The 20,957-nt window shown below is 35.0% G+C and overlaps 1 protein-coding gene across 4 annotated transcripts in view; it reads right to left on the minus strand.

The window, feature by feature from the left end:
• The window catches only part of UNC13C (unc-13 homolog C), a 217,713-nt gene that overhangs the window by 80,302 nt on the left and 116,454 nt on the right, over positions 1 to 20,957 (minus strand). For all 4 annotated transcript variants that reach the window (XM_054836497.1, XM_054836499.1, XM_054836500.1 and 1 more), the window contains 7 exons: positions 17,752 to 17,921; positions 16,274 to 16,389; positions 14,631 to 14,794; positions 9,056 to 9,206; positions 5,543 to 5,611; positions 4,091 to 4,180; positions 2,934 to 3,062 (listed from right to left, as the gene is read on the minus strand). In XM_054836497.1, the coding sequence (XP_054692472.1) occupies positions 2,934 to 3,062; positions 4,091 to 4,180; positions 5,543 to 5,611; positions 9,056 to 9,206; positions 14,631 to 14,794; positions 16,274 to 16,389; positions 17,752 to 17,921 (889 nt within the window). The remainder of the gene's footprint in view (positions 1 to 2,933; positions 3,063 to 4,090; positions 4,181 to 5,542; positions 5,612 to 9,055; positions 9,207 to 14,630; positions 14,795 to 16,273; positions 16,390 to 17,751; positions 17,922 to 20,957) is intronic.

Here is a 20,957-nt window from a genome sequence, read left to right on the forward strand (position 1 = left end):
TTCCTGAGTGTATTTTGTGATTTACTTGTTACTCTTGTAGCAATAAATTTCCCCAAACTCCATCCTGAGCACCCTCAATTTCATCATTCATTGTTCTATTTTTATCCTCAAATCAGTCAGTTACGCACATTCAGACATTAAACATTTTCTAGAAATACCGTGGCAGGCATCCTTGAGAATTTTGTGTTGTGGACAAAAGCAAATGCAGAAGGTGGTTAACATGAGTTACACTCAGAGACTGTATATATAACATGCAGGAACCTACCACTTCTGGCTAGATGGACACACTACTTTTTAAGTAGACTAAGTTCCACTTTTTCGTAGCATCATCCACAATACGATTCAGGCGAGAAACGAACCACAGTAAAACCCTGAGCCCGCGGTGGGCCTCGGCAGGACAGCAGCTGCCAGTCTTTCCCCTGAGTGAGAGCAGGTGGTGACCTACATATGAACCATTTTTCGTCGCTTTGGCGTTCATTGAGTTCAGTTCTCACTACTCGCAGCTCAAACCTCAGCTGGGCAGCTAAGGCATGAACCTCCTGTGCTGCACCACCACGCTGGGGTGAACTCCTTTCCTCCCCCCGCGAGGAGGCTGCCTCATCTGATGGGGAGGCAAGCAGAGGTAAGAGAACCGCTAATGAAGAAGGCCTAAGGGTGGAATCTGGTGTAATCGGACTAAAGGGTTAGGACACAAAGCTAGTGAAATGTTAATTACAATATCGGTCACTGCTTCATTATTGTAACAGCGATGCCACAGGCCAGTCTGCAGTGCACCTGGATTCACTGGAAAACCTCCACAGCTATAGGTTCCAAGAAACCGTATACTTAGCTGTTCCTAAAATTAAATGCACGTGCAGGTATATAGGTAGCAAACTATAAGATGATAATGCAGAAGGCAGTTTCCTTGTACAACTCTAGAGCCGATAAAAAATTTATCTAGTAATTTATTTTACTCATCTCCCTATTAAATCAAGATTAGTTAGATTATATTTCTTAGAACTGCCTCCCACCTGCTGTGAAGCAGAAAGTTTTACTATCTGTTATTAAGATTATACATGATTGTTTTTTGATTACTGTTAGCAATGTGTTATTTTGAGTGTGGTCTGTTTATCTTAAATTTAAATTTTGCTTTTTGCATATTTTCACTAAAAATTCTTGTACTTGCTAGTGACCGTAACTCTATAGACACTTGTCTGTATAAAGTTTCTACATACAAATTCACCTGCTGGAAAGCTTGCTGAAAGAGAATAGAGGAGGCATATAAATACAGTGAAATACAGTTAATTCAGTTTTCCAGTTGAGTGAATATTTATGGATTTTATTTTTTTTATTTCAGGACTTCATATTGCTCTATCACTAAGTAGAGTTGTGTAAGAGAAAAATAATACAATAACATTGCCCATCCTTCTTCTAAAAAAAAATAATAAAAATTTGGAGAGAGGCGTCACTTTAAACTTGTTTTATGTTCTCTACTGAGCAGAAAGGCTATATCTGCATTTTTAAACCATCTACTAAAATAGACCCGCTATACTATTTTATGAATTCACAGGAAAAAGTGGTGAACAGATACAGATAAGCTTTTGCGGGTATCACAACACTTTGCAGAAGTAAGACTCCTTAATTTTTAACTGTTTACTAAAATGGCTAGCATCTGCTGATAAACTCTGCAGACTTACGCAATACCCAGTCCAGCAACAGCTCATATTATATTTAACAGACAAGATCAAATTGCTGCAGAGTAAATGTTAGCAAGAAAACAGAACAGTTTATGAGGCACATAGACGTGATGTCTGAAGCTGCTCCTTCTACTAATTTATACTGCTACTCGGTTTGCAATATAATCTGTTGGAGAATGAACACATACACAAGCACTCAGAGAGTGGGGTACCTATGGGTGCTGGTGAGAAATTACGTTTAAAGCTTGGGACCTAGAGATAAGTTCTCTCACATAACAGGAATCCAACATTAGAAAATAAATTCTCATTTCAGAAAAATTTAATATATATCAGGTACTGCCTCTCCTGGCATACAGAAATTCATATTTTGGATTCAAGTGACATGTACTTTCAGGTAAAATTTGATGTCTTATATCATGCAGTATGACTGTTCTTATCTATTACATGCTACATAGCAAACGTGCATTTCCCAAACAACAATTAAAAGGCAGGAACAGTCACCAAAATACCATTCTCCAGTGTACGACCCAGCAGGTAAAAGTAAGGAACAAGAGGTAACGTGATAAAACAGCGATGCTCTGTTTAGAGAGTTGCATAATTTTGCAGATACAAATATCTTAATTCTAACATTACTTATAGAATAAATTCTGGCCATATTATGGAAAAAAAACCCCACAACACATCCTCAAGGCTTTTGCATGGCATTTGGAATATGACAAATGCTATAATTATTTTGCATTGACAGTTCAGCCTGATGGATTAATATTAAGAAATATTATAGAACTATCCTCTGCTTTCCTGAAGCAGTTACTAAAGCTTGGATCCAAGTATGTATCGTATGTGTTAAAATATAAGGCTGGAAAGACAGTATATCATTTTCAGCAAATTATAATGCTTCTTTTCTAAAGCTACAGAAGTGAAATATTTTTAAAAATTATTTTCCAATTATGGATCTGAAATGAACAGTAATCAATATAATGTCATCTCCCTAAAGCCACTGGACACATTTACAGTCGTGTACCACGTGATGATTAAGTTATGAGTTAACATGTTATGATACTCATCTTGTTAAATATTTTAAGGGTTCATAGCCATCTGTGGGTTTATTTGTACTATATTGTTCCTTCTCACATAAATAAAATGAAAATAACCTAAGTACTTTGATATGAAGGAACACTGGAATACTTTGTATTTACTTATGGTAAACTAACAATAATGAATGAAGTATAGCGTGAAGCAAGTTCATATTGGACTTACCTGATCCACTAACTGGGAGTAGAGATCATAGCAATTGTCAAAAATGTATTTATAAGTTGAGTCCAGGCAGGCTCTTACGCAGTCTTTCACCACAGTACTGGCTCGAGGTGGGCTCTGCAATTCAAGGACCTAATAAAATATTTCATAAATGGTAGAATGTCAGAATTAGATTGAACACAAAAAATTCCAAGTTTTACAATGAAAATAGTTCCATAATAGAAGATTAAAAATGTTGAAATATAACAATGATAAAAATATTTAAAATTGTGTTGACTTAGGGCAATCTTAGTTTAAAGAGGCATTAAAACACGTACTATAAGCAAGCAGATTGGGTTACTAAGCTTTATTTGAAAGAAAGTATTCATATGATGAGAGAGGCATACATGCCCAAGGGTTTCCACCTTTAGTGGAAAAACTAACGATTTTCCCATTATTTAGGAATTAATTAAACCATATAGTTATGTACTTTCCTCTGAACATCAGCCAAATAGCTCTTCAGTTTTTAAAGCAAAGTGTTCAGCTTTTTAGTGCACTTTAGGATACCTTAATTTGAATTTCAACTTAATGGATTATTTTAATTCTCTTTACATGGTGCCTAACACAGTGAAATCACATGCTATTGTGATAAACATTGCTTTGTGTTTCTGTATTTTCATCCAGTAATATCAATGTGCACCATTCCTTTCCAAAAATGTTTCAGAACTTGACCACCTAGGTATCAACATCTGGAGCAACTAAAGCAAGTAGAGTTATCAGACCTCTTTTGCTGTTTGACATGTGATATTATGATACCACTAGGAAAATGTTATTCTAGATGACACATGTTCCTAAGGAGTTCAACTGACTTTGCTTTATGTAACTTGAATTTAAACTAATTAAAAAGGTAATTTTTTTGTTTTCTTCAGGAGATGTAAAAATAATAGTTAAAAAAGGAAAATATTGTTTATTTTTCAAAGATAATGGTTTTTACCACATTGTTATTAAAAAGTATGAATAGATGACTTGACTTCAATGATCTTCAGTGAGAGATTTAATTTAAAACTGAAGGAGATTAATTGATTAAGAGTATTAAAGTATGATTTTCCTGGAAAATAAAAAGCAACAGCATTTTAATTTTTTTTTTTTTTTAGAGTCATTGTGCAAATAAAGGATGATACCTTCATTCGAAAAAAAGTAATGCTGGTAAGCAGGTCCACAGTTGATTTCAGATCTTGGAGTCTTTCAGAATTGCTGGCAGGAAAATTATCCTGGTGAATCAGGAAGAGAGGAATCAATCATGTGAAACTGGAGTTACAGGTAAGATGCTTGAACAGCTAGGAAAAAACCCCTCTAGAAAAATAAAGATGTGTCTTGGAAGGATTAAAAATGTTCTTATGTGACCTGTATTGTGTCTGTGAGGAAGTCAGTGATGAGTATCCCTTTGACATGAATAGGAACACTTCTGATAATGCTCCTGTATTTGTAATATGAATGATTTAAAATACTGTGATGTTTTCAAAACATTAATGAAGTTAAAAAAATACGACAGAAAGACTTGAAAATATTGATAATGAAAATCACTTATGAGCTCTCCATGGTACATAAATCACTTGTAGGCATAAATTCGGTAGTAAGCTTAATGAAGAAACCATATATGAAATTTTTGCTATGATCTCTAGGTTAAGAGGAAAACTGATGGGAAGTAGTGTTATTTAAATGGCTTCATATTGCATAAAATATCAGCCAAATATCCTCATGCTCCAATATTATCTGGATAACATTCTTCAAAATTAAAAGATCCTAGGATGAACATATCTGTTGCATGAAGAATATGGTCTTAAAAACTGAGTATGTGCAACTTCTACTGCATCTAATGCCTTGGGGTTCTTGTAAATATTCCCTTTTCTCCTTCAGTTTTAGAAGGCAGGCCACGTACACAGAGAAATCTCTGAGTTGGAGGCTGCCATGCCTAGAAGGTGAAAGGAAGGCCATAGCTGAGGGAGCCCTAATCGCATACGTGTTATCCAAAAGTTTCGTGATCCATTGGAATGGAAAAGGAGAGGGAGTTCAGAGCAGTACGATAACTGGCAGGTACTCAGTGCCTGCTTCTTTCCTGAAAGGCTGGGTTTGGAGCAGTAGAAAGAGCTTCCATGAGGCAGAAATCAAACTGGAATTCCTATCATGTAGGAAAATGAGGAGTCAAGTCTCTTTCAACATTCCTAGGATCTTAGCATGGAAGTTTTAGTAGCAGTAACTGCAATTTGCAGTACATGAGTCAGTGAAGGTAATTCCCAGATGCATTAACTTAATCAAATTTTGGATTAATTTAACCAAGGTTGTTGAATCTTACTCTTTCTTGAACGCCTGCTTGTCCCTGGACCCATTCTTAGCTTTTGGAAAAAAAAGGAATAACTTTTTTCAAACTGGAAAAATATTATTGTTAAACTGCTTAAACTCTGTAAGTTTTTGTTCCAAAGGATTTTGGGTCTCATGTCAGCGTGCAATACTTTCAGCTTTTATGCCACAAGAGGGATTAATCTCTAAACTTCTTTAAGCAGATAAGGTGCATAAGGATATTTACACAAAAAAACCATTTGAGTTTTCCTCTAGATAGAATATGTTGCACATACCCTGTATTTAGACAAATCAATCCTCAGAGAATTGTGCAATTGATCCAGCAGTTTTATGAACTTTTCCCTCTGTGAAAATAAAACAAGAATATGTTGCATAAGAATTTGCAGGTTCCTGTAATTGGTGGGTTTTTAGAAAGCTGCTTTCCATTATTAACTTATTTGAAAAATAGACTGTTTTCTATTGTTTCAGATAAAAGCACTGGTCTGAGATACCTCTCTTTCAAGGCCAGGCAATATATATTTCATCACTTTATTTCCCCTTTCTATATTATATTGTGATTTACCTGGTATGCATTCAATACTGTGCAGCTGTGCAATACACTAGCGAGGTGACATATTTCCTATGCAGCATTTCCTTCCTTAATGACTGATGCATTGCTAAATAATTCAAAATATCTAGAAATTGAAAAGTATTGCCTGATGTCGCTGACCAAAAATGCAGTAACAGCATTGATTCAGTATAAATTCCAAAGTTTTAAGTTATGTTAGCAAGGCTTATTAAAACAGATAACCTTATTAAAACAGTTAAGCTTGTTAAATTTTTTTATATTTGCCTTGTGATTGCTTACACTCTTGAAGAAAGCTCTTCCCCCTTTCCCTTTAATGTGTAAGAAACAATGCTCACTTACAGCAGGATTTGGTGTAAAAGTATGATTGAAAATTATACTTCAGAAACAGTGGCTTCTGTAAGCTAAGTAATACTATGCAGATATAGTTTTCCCTTTCAAATGTGGAGATTAAGTTATCTTGATAGATGAAGGTGCAGTGAAAACATTTTGCTGTGACATACCCAGCTGAGTTGTGCCATTCTCAAGTAATACTAGTGAGAGCTTCTAATTACCAGTCTTCACGTTAGAACATATTCCGTAGTCCACTGCACAAAATTGTGCAGAAATCCTTGCCAGCCAACGTGAGAGCAGCAGGCTTGTGGAAGTAGCAAGATCTGATCGCTCTCAGAATGCATGACTGTAGCCACGCCATCCCTGAAGTATGATTGGCACTAATATGAAAATAGAGTTCTCTGTGCACTGACTGTCATCGGTGGAGCACTACCCTATACCGAAGGCCACTAATTTGACACAGTTCCCTTAAGGGATCAATCAAAAGGGAACTTTTTTGTCATGTTATAAATCTGTACTGAAATATTCAGTCAGCCAAATCCTCCCCAGCTGTAGCCTGAGGATTTGAATTTGAGATGTTCTTTTTGATGAATGATGTGCAGCTATCCACTAACAAATGCCTTTTGACCCAAGAGAAAAAAATAATCTAATATTTTACCTATAAGTCAATTGTTTGAAAAGAGAGCTCCAAATCTCTATTAGTGATGCTTACTACTGTCTTTCCATCCGTCTGTTCAACTATGAATTGGATTGGAATTTGCGTCAAAGGTAAACTGGCATTAACATCAGAGAGGACTTAATCTCCGTCCAATCTGAGGATAAAAGTAGTTCTGATCATTCAAACAATAGAACAAAAAAAATAGAAAATCCAGGAAAAACATTCTAAATTTCAAAAGCTGGATCAAACTCAAAAGTCTAATAGACCTTGAACATTGAAAGAGTAGCCTTGTTTCAACAAAGATGTAGTCATTCCATAAATTGAATGCTTATAAAAGAAAACCTGAATAAAAACAGAGAAAGATTGTGCTATCATGGTAATACAATAATTAAATCATAAATATTCTGATAATGCTTTTCATCTATAAAACTTTTTAACTTTATAGTAATGGGGAAACGTTAATATTCCTCTTTCAAAACAAAACTCTAGCAGCAGAAGATAAAAGTTCCAGTTCAGGAACATGCTGTCTCCAAACTAAAGTCAGCCCTGGGTACATTTATATGTCAGGAGCTCCACTAGACTTAACATTTAAAAGAAAAATGAATTGATATTTAGAGTCAGTATTTCTCCAGAAAAAGTTACTGAATGGACCTGAAAAATGATGACTTAATGGATTTTTTTTTTTTTTTAAGACAGACTCATGACATCCCTTAAATTTGAAAATATGTTAATGTTAGCAATACTTCAGGAGTATTTAGAACTAACTGTTGACTATTTATGGCTGTAAGCCATACCATCAGATCTCAAAAACATTCGGGATTCAGCAATAATAAGAAAAATCAGTCTGTGGTATTATTACTACACAAAATGAGTTTTACAGATATAAGTTCTATCTCAAAGGCACTTGTGCATAAAATGCAAACTAGTATTTAGTTTCAACCCTGTATGAGAAAAATTACACAGGAATGCTGTACTTAATACACTGTTTGCTGCAAATCAAAATTTGTTTTAGCATCCAGAGCAAGTTTTCTTTACAAAACTAAACATTTACACTTTTTTCCAGGTATGGATTGAATTACTTTACTGAGCATAGTCTGATAATTGTGCTTCTTACTTCTGATGGGAAGACAAAAGCAAAACCAGGATTAAGTCTTTCTTGGTTTACTGGTCCAAACGTATAATTTCATAATGTTGTGTTGAAAATCCTGAAATTCATAATGTTTCTATTATCCTTAATACTGGAGAAGAGCATTAGTACCTCTAATGCTACTTTAAGTAGCTATAAATTTGTATTTAATAAATTTTAATTATATTTAATATTTTATTTCATGTCAATAAATGGTATTTTAGAAAAAATCATCATATTTGCACAGCTACTGTTAAATGAAAAATAGCTTTGATATCAGCCATACAAATAACAGATATACAAAAAAAAAGGAGGAATGAATGCATTTTTCAGCATAAAATTGTGTTTATCTCTGACTATATCACGTGTAATAGTAGAAATATGAAAGAAACTTCTGAATTATAGCTCTCCCTTCCTGCTCCCATCTCCCCAGTGAGGGTAAGCGAACAAATTAGAATACAAAGTGAACGTATTTTTATTTTTTTATCATATTGAAGGACTGGGAAGTCCACACTGTGAGATACGTATCCACAGAAGGACAGTCAGCCACAACGACAAAAAAAAAAAAAAAAAAAGCACTACCACATCCTGAGACACTGATACTTCTCCTAAAGTTTCTAATACCTAAATCAAGGACTCGGACAACGCACCATTATTTCAGCAAAAACGAGAAGTCCATCATTACAGGCTCTTGTGAGAAGACTAGTATTTATGGCTGCATCCATTAGGTTAATGAGTTCACTGATGACACGTAGCCCAAGAAAGCAATTGGAACCGATACTTAGTCTAGTGCAGTCAGTAGTTTGCAAGTCCCACTGCAGTAAGTATGGATTGCTGAAGATTTTAGTACTATGTATGTGCGCCAGTGCTTTCTACCCTATATTCCTTACATATCGCTATATAAGGAACTGACTAGTATCTTCGCTAGCTTTTACAGTGATTGATTGTAAAGACTCAGGGTAAAATTTTCAAAAGCTAACAGCATCTCTTATTCTTTAAAATGACAAACTTTTTAAAAATGTTTGAATTTAGAAGTTAATGTGGTATCATATACGAGGAAAAAAAGATGAGGACTAGTATTCTATTAAAAAAGAAAGTCTACTTACCCCAAAGTTAGTAGCTGCGAACCGATCTGAGGCAGATACATTAGTTGCTGCTGTAGTATGAGCATAGAAAGCATTTATATTGGCCAACAACGTACTCATAACTGCTGGAACACCAGGGCACATATATTTAGAAGATAGACAGGAAAAGTGCCTACAATTCAAAGAAACTGACAGTTATTAAAGACAGCAAAGATTCTGCTCTCACCACAATTTCTTTTCAGCTCCAGTGATGTAACTTTCAAGCTACTTCATGGACAATTGCGCAGATACACAAGGAAAATCCAGACACGTTTGATATAATTGCCACTTGTGGCACACTGATATTTTCAAATTGAACACATCAGACTCACATTTGCTTCTTACTCTGTTAATCTTTAACTTGGCTTAAGTTCTGTCACTGCCCAAATAATCTTCCAACCACGTCATTCAAGATTATTTGCATCATAAGTGAAAAGCCACTAGGTGTCTTCTGCAGGTTCTTCTAATGATTTCACACTGAGCTACCCAAGGCCTGGACTGAGCTCTTACCTTGAAAGTAGATCCAAATTTTACTAATTTGTTGTGAAGAAAATTTAAACCTATTGATGAAATTTATTTATGCTGTTATTATATTACTACAGCATTCTACTTGTTATTTGATTAGTGAAATCAATGATAAAGCATCTATGTCAAGTGACAGCTTATATGAATTTTTGCTTCTCTCCATTTAATTAAAATCTGTAAAGTTCACAGAACCTATTAAGTTTATCACATGCAATAAGGGTCATGACTCAGAGTGCTGATAACTCAGGTAAGAAATCTGCAAGCCACCTGGCTTCCTTCTGCTTGCTAAAATAAATAAATCAGAGGAAACTTCCTTCCTTGTTTTTGTAGGTGTCTGAAAACAGCAGCCAATAGCATGAGTTATTAACAATTTCCTATAGGCACATGATGTCACAGCAAACGTTGCTAACTCTCACATATTTTAGACTAATATTGCATTGTTTAAGCTAGAGTCACATGCTTAAAACTAGGTGTGCTTGCTTCAGCTTTGTTACTATGCACTTTCCTGACCAACATGCAGTGCCTGTGACTCTTCCAATCTTTCTGCTAGCATGAATCGACGAAGAAGGAAAGCTAATTTACGTGCTGTACTCAGTAAGCAAATGCTATCAACGAAAATTACTTTAATGGGTGATATGTGTGCTTTTTGCAATGCAGCCACATTAATTGAAGACTAGCAGGAGAAGACGATGGCATAGTTAATGTGCATTAACCTGCTGGAACAAGAACTGTGTCGCTGATTTAGAAGCATTAGGTTCTACCTGTGGTGACACTTGCCAGTAAAAAGCAAAGATCTTAATAGAGCTTTTAAAGCACTTGACTCCACTACACAGTAAATCCAGGATGCTGATGTTATGTATAATTTCAGTGTCTAGTCAAACACTGTTTCAATACGTGCTCTGCTTTTTGCCTTCTAAAGAAAAATAAATTATGTTGAAAGATGAATCAGAGGAAGAAAATTATTTTTTCTCGGTCGTAGAGAGGTGGCTTAATATATGTAGGTAAATAAACTTCCAGTACGATTCCTTCAAGACATTGAATTTACAGCATAAATCACCATCCATCACTGCAGTCATCAGAATAAAGGCCAGCTGGATTGCTGACCTGTTCTTCTGCTTTTGTTAACCTGTTTTCTGTCATATCTATTTTATTTCCTATTCTCTCATACATACATGCTTTGACTTCTGGAAGTATACACATATCATTTGTGTAGTGGACAGTATCTATTCGGCTGCTATCCATCATAAAAAAAATAAAAATCTTCTGACCCATATAAGAATGGCTGTAATTGCCTTTCGTTTCTTTTTCCCAATACAGACTCTGTGAGGAGTAGAGGAATGTAATCATAAGAAAGAAGAGTGGATTATGGAATCTCTACAGTCAAGACTTTACAAAGAGCTGCCATTACTGCAACACAAGCAGGCTTTTTGTTGTATTTTGGTTTTGTGTCAATAATTGATTTTCTATTCCCCATCTGGTAACTTGAAAGCAGATTTCCTTGCTTAGGAACTGGGCAGTTGGAATCCGCATCTTGAGAGTAAGACACCCCTTCTAAGTGCGCATGTAGGGAAGAACTGTCTAAAAATGGGGATGTCTGTCTCCAACAACAGGTGCAATCACACTTGAATTCTTTGTCTTCGTAAGTTTAATAGCAAAGGTCTCGCTAGGGACAATGACTAAGGCAAATGAGTAACCATCTATGTGATATCTTTTGGGTTGATACCCACATTTCAATAAATTTTTGGTGGTACACAGGTAGTCTCCTGATCTAGAATCAAACACTGACTCTCATGTGACATGTTTTAAATCACAGAAAATGCAGAATTTTTTTGCTGATGCTGGTTGAGAGAGGAAAAGAGCTTGAGCTTTATGTTTTTTTAGTTGATCACCTATTGGACTGATCTTCCATGGAGCAGTCAGGCACTGAAACAATCAACTGATCTAAATTCTTTATCTTTGCCGAGTTGCCACAATTGTGGTTGACGAGTATACTCAGTGTATTTGGAAAATCAACGCTATGCTTTTGAAATATTATTTCTGTGCTTTAAAGGAGTAAATATAAATATTAATTTGAGAGCAAGAAACAAATCATCAGGGTCTATTAAGAGGATCATAGATGACAAAGCCACCAGCACGAACCTGAAAAGATAGACTAGTGGAGTTGTTTATTACTGTAGCAGAACAGGATGCCAAATTTTTCTAGGAAGTAGTACTTTAGGAAGGCTTAAATTAGATTTATGTTGTGTTCAGAAATGCAGAATGGCATATGTTCCTACTCCAGCACATGCTGTCTACCTATGCCTAAAAGGGGTCAAGACTTCCTATCATTAAGTGGCACTGAAACTTTATCTAATAGGTAATTTTAGAACTGCAAAGGAATGTGAATTTTAAAAATCACATTCAGACAAAGAGAACACCTCATTAGCAACACCCTAAAACTCACTTGAGTCTGATACAGTGCATAAAAAGCATGTGGATGCTCTCTGGGGTCTGGATCATGGGCTATGAAAGCATAATCAGTTTTGCATTTATGAATGCAAACATTTTCATTTACAATGTTATCGTGAGACATGCAATAGAAATATTCTGCAACTAGATTCTCGAGCAAAATATGCTTACACAATATTCCTTTGGGCCAAGTGATTATATTCAAATTCTCTTTCTGTTGCTTAGTAGAAAATTACTTTTCTATCAGTAGGAGCACACTATTATCAAATGGAACCTGATCATTCTATCTTCCTAAACAAGAAGCTCTACATTTTCTCCCAGCCATCAAAGTTGTTGCAGGAGAAAAAGGTGATCTCAAACACAAATAAAAACAACATGTAACAGTCCAAAAGAAAATTCTCCATGACAGATCTAGTGTCTTCACTACTCTTCTGCCCAAAGTCTGAATGTTCTTACTGAAAGGCATGTCTGCTGATGAATCAGCAAAACAATGTATGTGAATGTATATTCTTCTCCAAGTATTATTTGAGATTGCATTCATTATTGATTTTATTCTTAACTTAAATAGGATGTGGCCTACCCCTCAAATGGGGATTGCTCATTATTAACATGCAACATTTTAAAATGTAAATGGGCATGGGTATGGGGGCAATGAGGTTTTAAATGTAAATGTGTAAATTATCTGTGATTACCAATATCTAATTCACTCTCTTATTACACCTGCCTTCAAATGCCTGGTTTGCAGTCATCAACAGCAAGGAAATTTGGTGGAAAAGGTATAGAAGGAAGCAATAACAAAAAGAGGACAAGCCAGAGTAGGTCATTTAACTTAAAATGGCTTGGTATAGAATTTTTGAGTAAGGATTCCTGAAAAATGTGTTGCAGTACTTGGCCAGCTCCTTGGTAAATGTTCAGACTAAATTTACTTGCTTTTCATGAATATCTATATGTTATGTTATTTACTGATATAAAATAAAGCATCTTCTTTATATAAAAGTATATCTCGTCCATTTCTAAAACTGTTAATGAAAAAAGCTTTTTAAATACTCACATGTCAATTATATTGCTATTTTTGCAATACTGACTTTTGCTACATTTGAATTTCTAAAATCAGTTTCAAACTTTCTCTGGAAAATTTCAGAGTACTGGCATTCATCAAGAGATGAAGGCAAAAAAACTTCAAAATAATTTTTCAGTTGAGGTTGCTCATCAAAAACACAGTCATGTTGTATTGTGATAACCAACTACTGGGGCTACAGTTAAGAGGAAACACTAATGCTAAATCAGTCCTGCTTTTTTTTTCCTAAGGAAGACAGTAATAACAGCCCTCCCTTGGCATTAATAGCTCTTGAGAATTCATCTCATAAAACCTTGAATTCATTTTGATACATACAGCAGGAACAACTCTACCATTTTAGAGATTAAAATTTTGGCAAAAAATGGCATACCATTTTAAATCAAGTTATTAACTAGCCTAGTATTGTATTTTTATAAGTAACGTAACAATCAAGTTGTAAAGACATACACGGCTAGAGAGAATCTAAATGTGAAAACCCAAATATTCATGAAACTCAACGCATGAGTTCCTCCATATGTAGTATAGATATACAATACCACAGGGGAACTGTCAAGCTTGCTTAATTCTTGTGTGCAATGTTGTTTAATGTCCTTGGAGGAAGAGCATTAAAAACATACATACTACAAATAAATCCTCTACCTTTCTATTAGATATACATTACAATAAGTCACAATGAGCTACATAAAGTGACAGACATGTTCATTGCTATAGCAGATGGTGTCATTACATCCTGCAATAAAAAGAAAACTTCATATGTTTATATGCCTTCATACTTATTACAAGATAATTTTTTTAGGATATACTGTAAAGAGATGGAGGAAATGAGATACATGTTCTGATTAAAAATTCCATAATATCAGTTTTCTACAGGAAAATTTTTCTATATTTCTTCTTTAGAGGACTCGTTTGGAGTCCTCTGGTTTCCTATGGCTGCAGTAGAAGCAGAATATAGTCCTTTTCACTAGACAAAGTAAGAATATATGACGGAGCTCCTGTATCCCCCCCAGGCCTCTAAGCTCAGTGGTGCTGTGTTCTGATCAGACAGATACTTTAGTATGGAAAATGTTGCAACAGGTTCTAATATCATTAAAAATGCTTTGCATGGATTATTTACATGCACTGTGAAAGTTTACTATAGCCATTGCTGGTGTTCTATGTTGATTTCTGTACTCTTGGAAAGGAGAGCTTGTGAAACCTGTTCTACCACCCCTATCCCATCTGGAACAGTGGAAGTCTTTCTGATCCTTGCCACATATCAGTATCATAAGGATTAAGAAATGCATTAACAGCAGTACTAGTAACGGTTTATAAAATGCTTGTAATATATCGTAATTCCATTGCAGATGAGAAGCAGTTCAATGAAAATCAGATGGACAAAAATGCTAAGAATTTTAAATCAGGAATGAGTGTGAAATGGAGAATGAAAGCACAAAGGCTTGGAACTCATCACTTCCCTCAGACACATTCTTGACTGTAGAGTAGAAAACCAGGCATAATAATACTTACGTCATAGCTTGATAAATATATTCAATTCCATAGCGCATTGCAAATTCATCTACAATTTCTTGTGCAGCATCATCAAAGTACACCTTCCAGGCTTCATCACCTCTCACTTCAGGAATTTTTACAACACCATTAGATTTAACTTCCGTCAAGTAATGGAATAGATTCTAAATGTAAGAAATGTTTCAAATAGGAATTTTTGGCTTTTAAGTGGCATTCTGAAAGTATATCCTATGTAATAGTCATCAATATGTTCATTGTTAGGTTTTTTTGTTTTGGTTTGCTTTTTTTATATTTATTTTATTTTTCTGAAGACTGGCACTAACTAGTCATCATTTGATAAACAAAAAAACCCCAAGACTAAACACTTTTTTTTTTTCTAATGGAACTCTGGTAGTGTAGGCTTGTGATTCAGTGCATTGATCTGTCTCCTTGACATAAGGTCACATCAGTTAACTGCACAGTTAACAAAATCATGCAGAGACTTTTTCTTCTTTACCATATGCCTTTGCTAATGAATGAAATTGTGAAGTTGTAATGCTCACAAAGTAGTGCTTCAACTTTAATTGGATCTGTGACCAATACATTTCAAACTCATTATTTAAAACCTGTAAGTTACAGGAGACTTATCAGAAATATTGCAGAAACCCCTCAAGTAGAGAAAGGCATGCAATAAAGTTTAGGTTTAGGAACCTTAGGACAACATGAAGTATTTAATTTGATGTTAATTTCATAGAATGCTGCTCAGATTTCCTAGCTGCATATGTATCCACAAACCCAGCAGGTGATTTGATTTCCTATTGTCAGTGACCAAAAAAACCCCCACCAAAACTTTCAAATAATGTTTTGCTTATTAGCCCATAACTGTCTTGTGGACTATCTTAAAGCAATATAATTTTTCCATTTACTGCACAGGTCAAAACATTTACAATATCAGGTCAAAAAAATCTATAAGCTCAAATGCCCTGAGCATTCAATTTTACAAGTGGTCAACAATCGGATTTTGTGGATACATACTAGTGCTGAACTTTCAGCCATATATTATCTATCAGCTTTCAGAAAGTACTTGCATTTTTAGAATAGAACTTCAGTGGGGATCACTGTTTGAGGGAAGAGGAATCAAATACAAAGAAAATCTTTTGAAAGACACACTGGTTTATCAGTGATTTTTTTTTTTTTTAAACGTTGACAAAAGCAATGTAGATGATAGGAGAATCAAATTTTGTATTGTCTGTGCTTCTCCTGCTTTTTCTCGCTCTCTCCAAAATATGAATTAATGTAGCAGGAAAGAAGTCTTTTTACAATTAATAGCTGTATTTCTGTAATATACAGAAATGGCTGTATCTTCATGATATTAGTAAGCATGTGTGGAGTATCAAAATGCTAAAAGAAAATACGGGAGGAGGAGAATTTAGCTGACTCCACCTCTTCTTTTTTCTAACTCCTACTGGCAGGAATGATCTGCTGGTGTTACATTGTCCCACCTTTGACTCTGAACCTGATATGCCATCAGCAATACAAAGTGGGAATCTAAAATAAACTTGTCCTGAGCTGTAGCAGCAGTTATGTGGCTTTTTTTCCTTATCCATGCAACAACTGAATAGTAATTTCTGTATAGTATGCTTTCTTTAATTTCTCCAACATACCTCATGTAGACAGGTGTACTGCACATGGTAGGGAGCAACTTTCTCCTCTCCTTTTATTTCAACATTGATTTTCAATCTAATGGCACCAGAGACAGCTGATTTATCTGTTCGTTTTTCTGAAGAGCAGAAAAATAATATATTAGTAACTACCAAGAATACATATATGTCATGCGTAAAGCTTTCGTAAATCATTCTAGCTTAATAAGAATGTTTTTTAAAGCCAGAAAGTCCTGCTGTTGTGAACAAGAGAATTTTTTTAATACCTCATATATGGTTCGGGCCATGAAGCAGAATATCAAACTATGAAGTAAAGAATCTTTCTTATTTTATCTGCCATATTCAAACCAGGCTGCACAGTGCTTTATTTAACACTTTTCCCTTTTCAACTGAAATTTTTTCCATTTTTGATCTGGTGTCTATCTATAATATTTATCTGTACTAATGATTATTATTTTCATCATTGATACTTTAATTATGAAGACTTTAGCATCAACCTGAACTACTGTGTCTGAGAGAAACTCAAAATGTTCTTAGCAAAACTCAATTACAGAGCTAAGCTGAATCTTACAGAAAAAATGATATGAAGAACTTTTCACACTATCTGTCCTAGTCTGTTTATTTGCTGTCACTGATTGTGAAGGTTACTGATCATCTTTGACTCCAATTTTCACTTTTCCAATTAACTCTAGCAGTATAACTGAGTCAATAGGTATCATAATTTTCATTATTCTTTCACAAAGTGCTGTGATGGGAGTGGTGATGAACAATACAATTAATAAGAATTGATATTCCACAAATCCAATTGTTTTGAGTATTTCACTCCTCTTTCCTCTGTATGATGTGACATACTGCATTTGTGTCAATGTGTATCACAATAAAATACACCATTCTTTTTAGAATATTAGAATTATCACAAGCCATTTACCAATATTTCTTTTTAGATGATTATTGAAAGGTTTTCATTCTAGATTCTTCCTTTTGCAGAGCACATAGATTTTCTATGTTATTATTAAACTGCTTCCAGTCAAATCAGTTCAACAAGATGTGTTTTAAAAATCCATTAATTTATATTAGTATTTACATCAGTTTAAGTCACTGAAATTTTTGAAGGAATAAAATTCAGAATTCATAATGACCCAATTATCTTACCTTTTTAAAAAAAATCTCATTATAAATAGGAAATAAAGCAAGGCTTTCTTTTCTCTGTCAATGAGAAATCAAATAGTTCCCTGACACATCTATACATATTTCACTAGGAAATGAAACACTAGACAGGGAAAGAAGGACTGTTGATTAGGAGACAAATGCCCTACAGTATTTTTCTTTGATATTGTTGTGATTAGTCTGCATTCTGTAATTGTCATAACTGCAGATCAAAACAAAGAAAGTATCTTTCATTTTCAAAGTGTAATATTTAAGATTTTAAATGCCGAGATTCTACCTAAAGTTATTTTTAAAAAAATCAGTAAGTGTCATACCTAAATTATACCATACATCCATTTCTCCGCTCAGTGTTCTTACTTCAATGATTGTTTGCCCGAGGAAGTCATCTGATTCCTTTTTGAAATGTTGTTTCACTCTAGATTTGATGTCATCGTCTTCATCCCATACTCTCACTTTTATTCTATCTGTAGAGTTATGGCATTCACTATAACAATAATAATAAAATACAAAATATGAATGATACATAAGCTACATACATTTGTACTGCTATTCAATTCATTGTCCTCGATTTCCGTACAGTTGCTTAACTGCATAAAGTGACAGAATACAAATAGCGTGCAACGTTCAGCGGAATTTGCCAGGGACAAAATTACAATTACAATATAAGAGAAAGTAAAGAGATTAACTTGACTGAAATATATATATATATGAATTGCATTTAGGAACGTCATGAACTCTTCAAAAGTATTAACTAATTTACAATGTGTACTTCTTGATGTTATTATTTAATAAATATCTTAGGAAAGATACAGTTAGATCAGGCTTATTCATTTAGAAATGCTATGTAGCACATACAGTAGACCACAAAAGTAGCAGCCTAGAATGTTATAATACAATAAGTGAGAAAATCTTAAAGAATATTTCCAGTACATGGCAGGAAGTTTTTGAAAAAAACCCCAACAAGTATGCACAAATATCACAGCAAGACAAGACAGGCAATCAGAAAAACCTAGGGAAATAAGTAGCTGCTTTCTTTAAAAGTTATATTACTTTTCTCCAAGACCTCCATTCCCTGGTAAGGAGGAGTATAGACAGACTGCCATATACTAAAAAATTCCTTGCAGATTTAAGTGGCTTACTAACCCCTCATGGGTGGATTTGAGAAGCTACCGGATGTATGAGAGAGTGAGGTGGCTTCACTTGCAACCTGCAGAGTTCCCAGTGGATAAAATTTTTTACTCCCAGTTCCATCCTGCATATATCTGCACAGAAATGGAAAAGAGACTCTAGTGCTGCTTATTCCTATAAGCCACAATGAGGACTGTTTACTGTTGGTCAGCGTTGGCTTTTGATGAGTTCGTTGGAATATCCTAAGATTGACTGCAGAAGTCTGTGGTAGTGAAAAACTTTCTCATGACATTTAATGGCTAGTACAGACCTGGCACCATTATGAGCCATGTCATACTCATGCATCTGTACTAACTGGGGTTTTTTTAATATCCATTCAGTAATACTACAAAAATATTTTAAATATTACAAATTTTTAGTTATCTTTAAATATAGCTTTAAAGCGTAGCAGCAAATGTTCATCTTCAGTAAGGTCTTTGATTAGATTAAGAGTTCTTGAAATCTATTCTAAGCACTATCACTGCTCAGCGATCTGTCTCAGCATTTCCAGCATTAAAACAGTAATACTATAACTTATCTCCCAACTGGCACCCCTCAGGGGTGTTCTAAGAATTAATTAGTGGTGGTAATGGGCTTTGGAAGTATAAAGTGCTTTAAATGGTATTATTACTGTCAAGGCCAATCAGTCACTAAAAATGGCATGCACAGCTTTTACTCTGCCTCACTGTGACAACATTCAGTATCACACAAATGCTTGTGTCTGTATTCCAAATTTTAACATTGCAGATATCTCTGGTAATTAAAACCCACATTGTTCTGTGATTAGCAGAACTAATGAAGCCTAGTTTCCTTTTGTCTTATGACTGACATCTAACAAACTGCAATCACCTATTGAATCTTCTCCCATAATTGGGATTTTCATAAATTACTCCTTCATATGGACTCCCTGGTGTCTATTACGGGGTGAGCTCATACTGAGGACACTGTTAGGATCTCATCTCTGTCTGGCCACCTATTTTCAGAGAACATGATGGACATAGTATTAGGCAATCTGTGAAATTTTTCTAACCACAAAATTCAAAAGCTACTGGCAAGGACATATAAAATACAGGAAGACATCAACAGATCAAATAAACATCTTTGCCTTAAGAAACTAGGCTAAACCCAGAAACCATTTAATTTTCCTAAAATATAGCCAGAATTATTGCTTAACATAGCTAGAGTCCTGAACTGCATTTAGCTATGCATCCAATAGAAATATTAAACAGAGGATTTCTGCAGTGGCATAGGGACATCCATCAGTGCAGAGGCATTTATGTCACCCTCATCACCATATCTGTACTATTAGTAGAAATCTTGTTCCTGCTTTGCTTCTCAGGGAGATGCTGCATATAAAAAGTCATTAAATGGTACTTCAGTACAAACACCATATTTTTATTCTCCTGAGACATCACCAATCTCCATCTGATGTACACTTAGCTGATTAAGGAATATTTATTCAGATGGTCAGGACGACTGCAGTCTTCCATAATATCCTCATTTTTGTCTCCTACATTTTTTTCTCCTTTAATCTTAGGTTAGTGAAACGTGGTGAGACCTATCACAACCAATGGTTTTACTGACATGTTCATCTTTATGTCTAAAACTTTAGCTCTGCTACATGTTTAACATTCCTGTGCAAGACCCCAAAACTAACTTAGATTCGTGATGCAAGAACAGAAGGGTGGATGAACACATATTTCTGCTGGCCTGCCCTGTGGCCGTGAGACTGCAGGGACATTGACTATTGGAATTACAGAGCTGTCTCCACATGGTTCTACTTACCTGCCCAGCCTCTCAGAAACAGCACTGTATAATGAGATGCACATTTCTGTTTTGCTTTAGTCACTGGTAACATCTCTGCAGAAGCTCTGTGGGTTTGCAAAAGGCATGGGGTGGGATTCCTACTTCTGCTTACTCTATCCAGGAAAATCAGCCCAGGGAATTCAAGGTAAAGACAACATATGCTATTTTCAGTGTTGTTGTTCTAGCCACTCCACTTTATATGCTCAGTAAAAGTGTTCGCTAAGGTGTGATACAGGAAGGTCAAAGGGAATTGTTCTTTAGCACACAGAGAATGAAGGTGCTGATGCTTTTGAAAGCTGGAAAAGCTGCAGTATATTCAGAGAAGCTAGATAGAAGAGATTGATAAATTATTAAAACTATCTGGTGACACTACATTACTTCTGCATTTACAGAATGCCGCACAGACATGAAATAATCCTCACAGCATTCCTGCTTACTCTAATGTCTAGAGTAATAAAAAATGTAATAATAAACTATCTTTACTGTAGTAGTCCCATGTCAATTTAATATTAGGTGACTGGCATGACCTGATTGTACACCTCATCTA

Source organism: Grus americana, chromosome 10, assembly GCF_028858705.1.
Source record: "Grus americana isolate bGruAme1 chromosome 10, bGruAme1.mat, whole genome shotgun sequence".
Lineage (NCBI taxonomy): Eukaryota > Metazoa > Chordata > Aves > Gruiformes > Gruidae > Grus > Grus americana.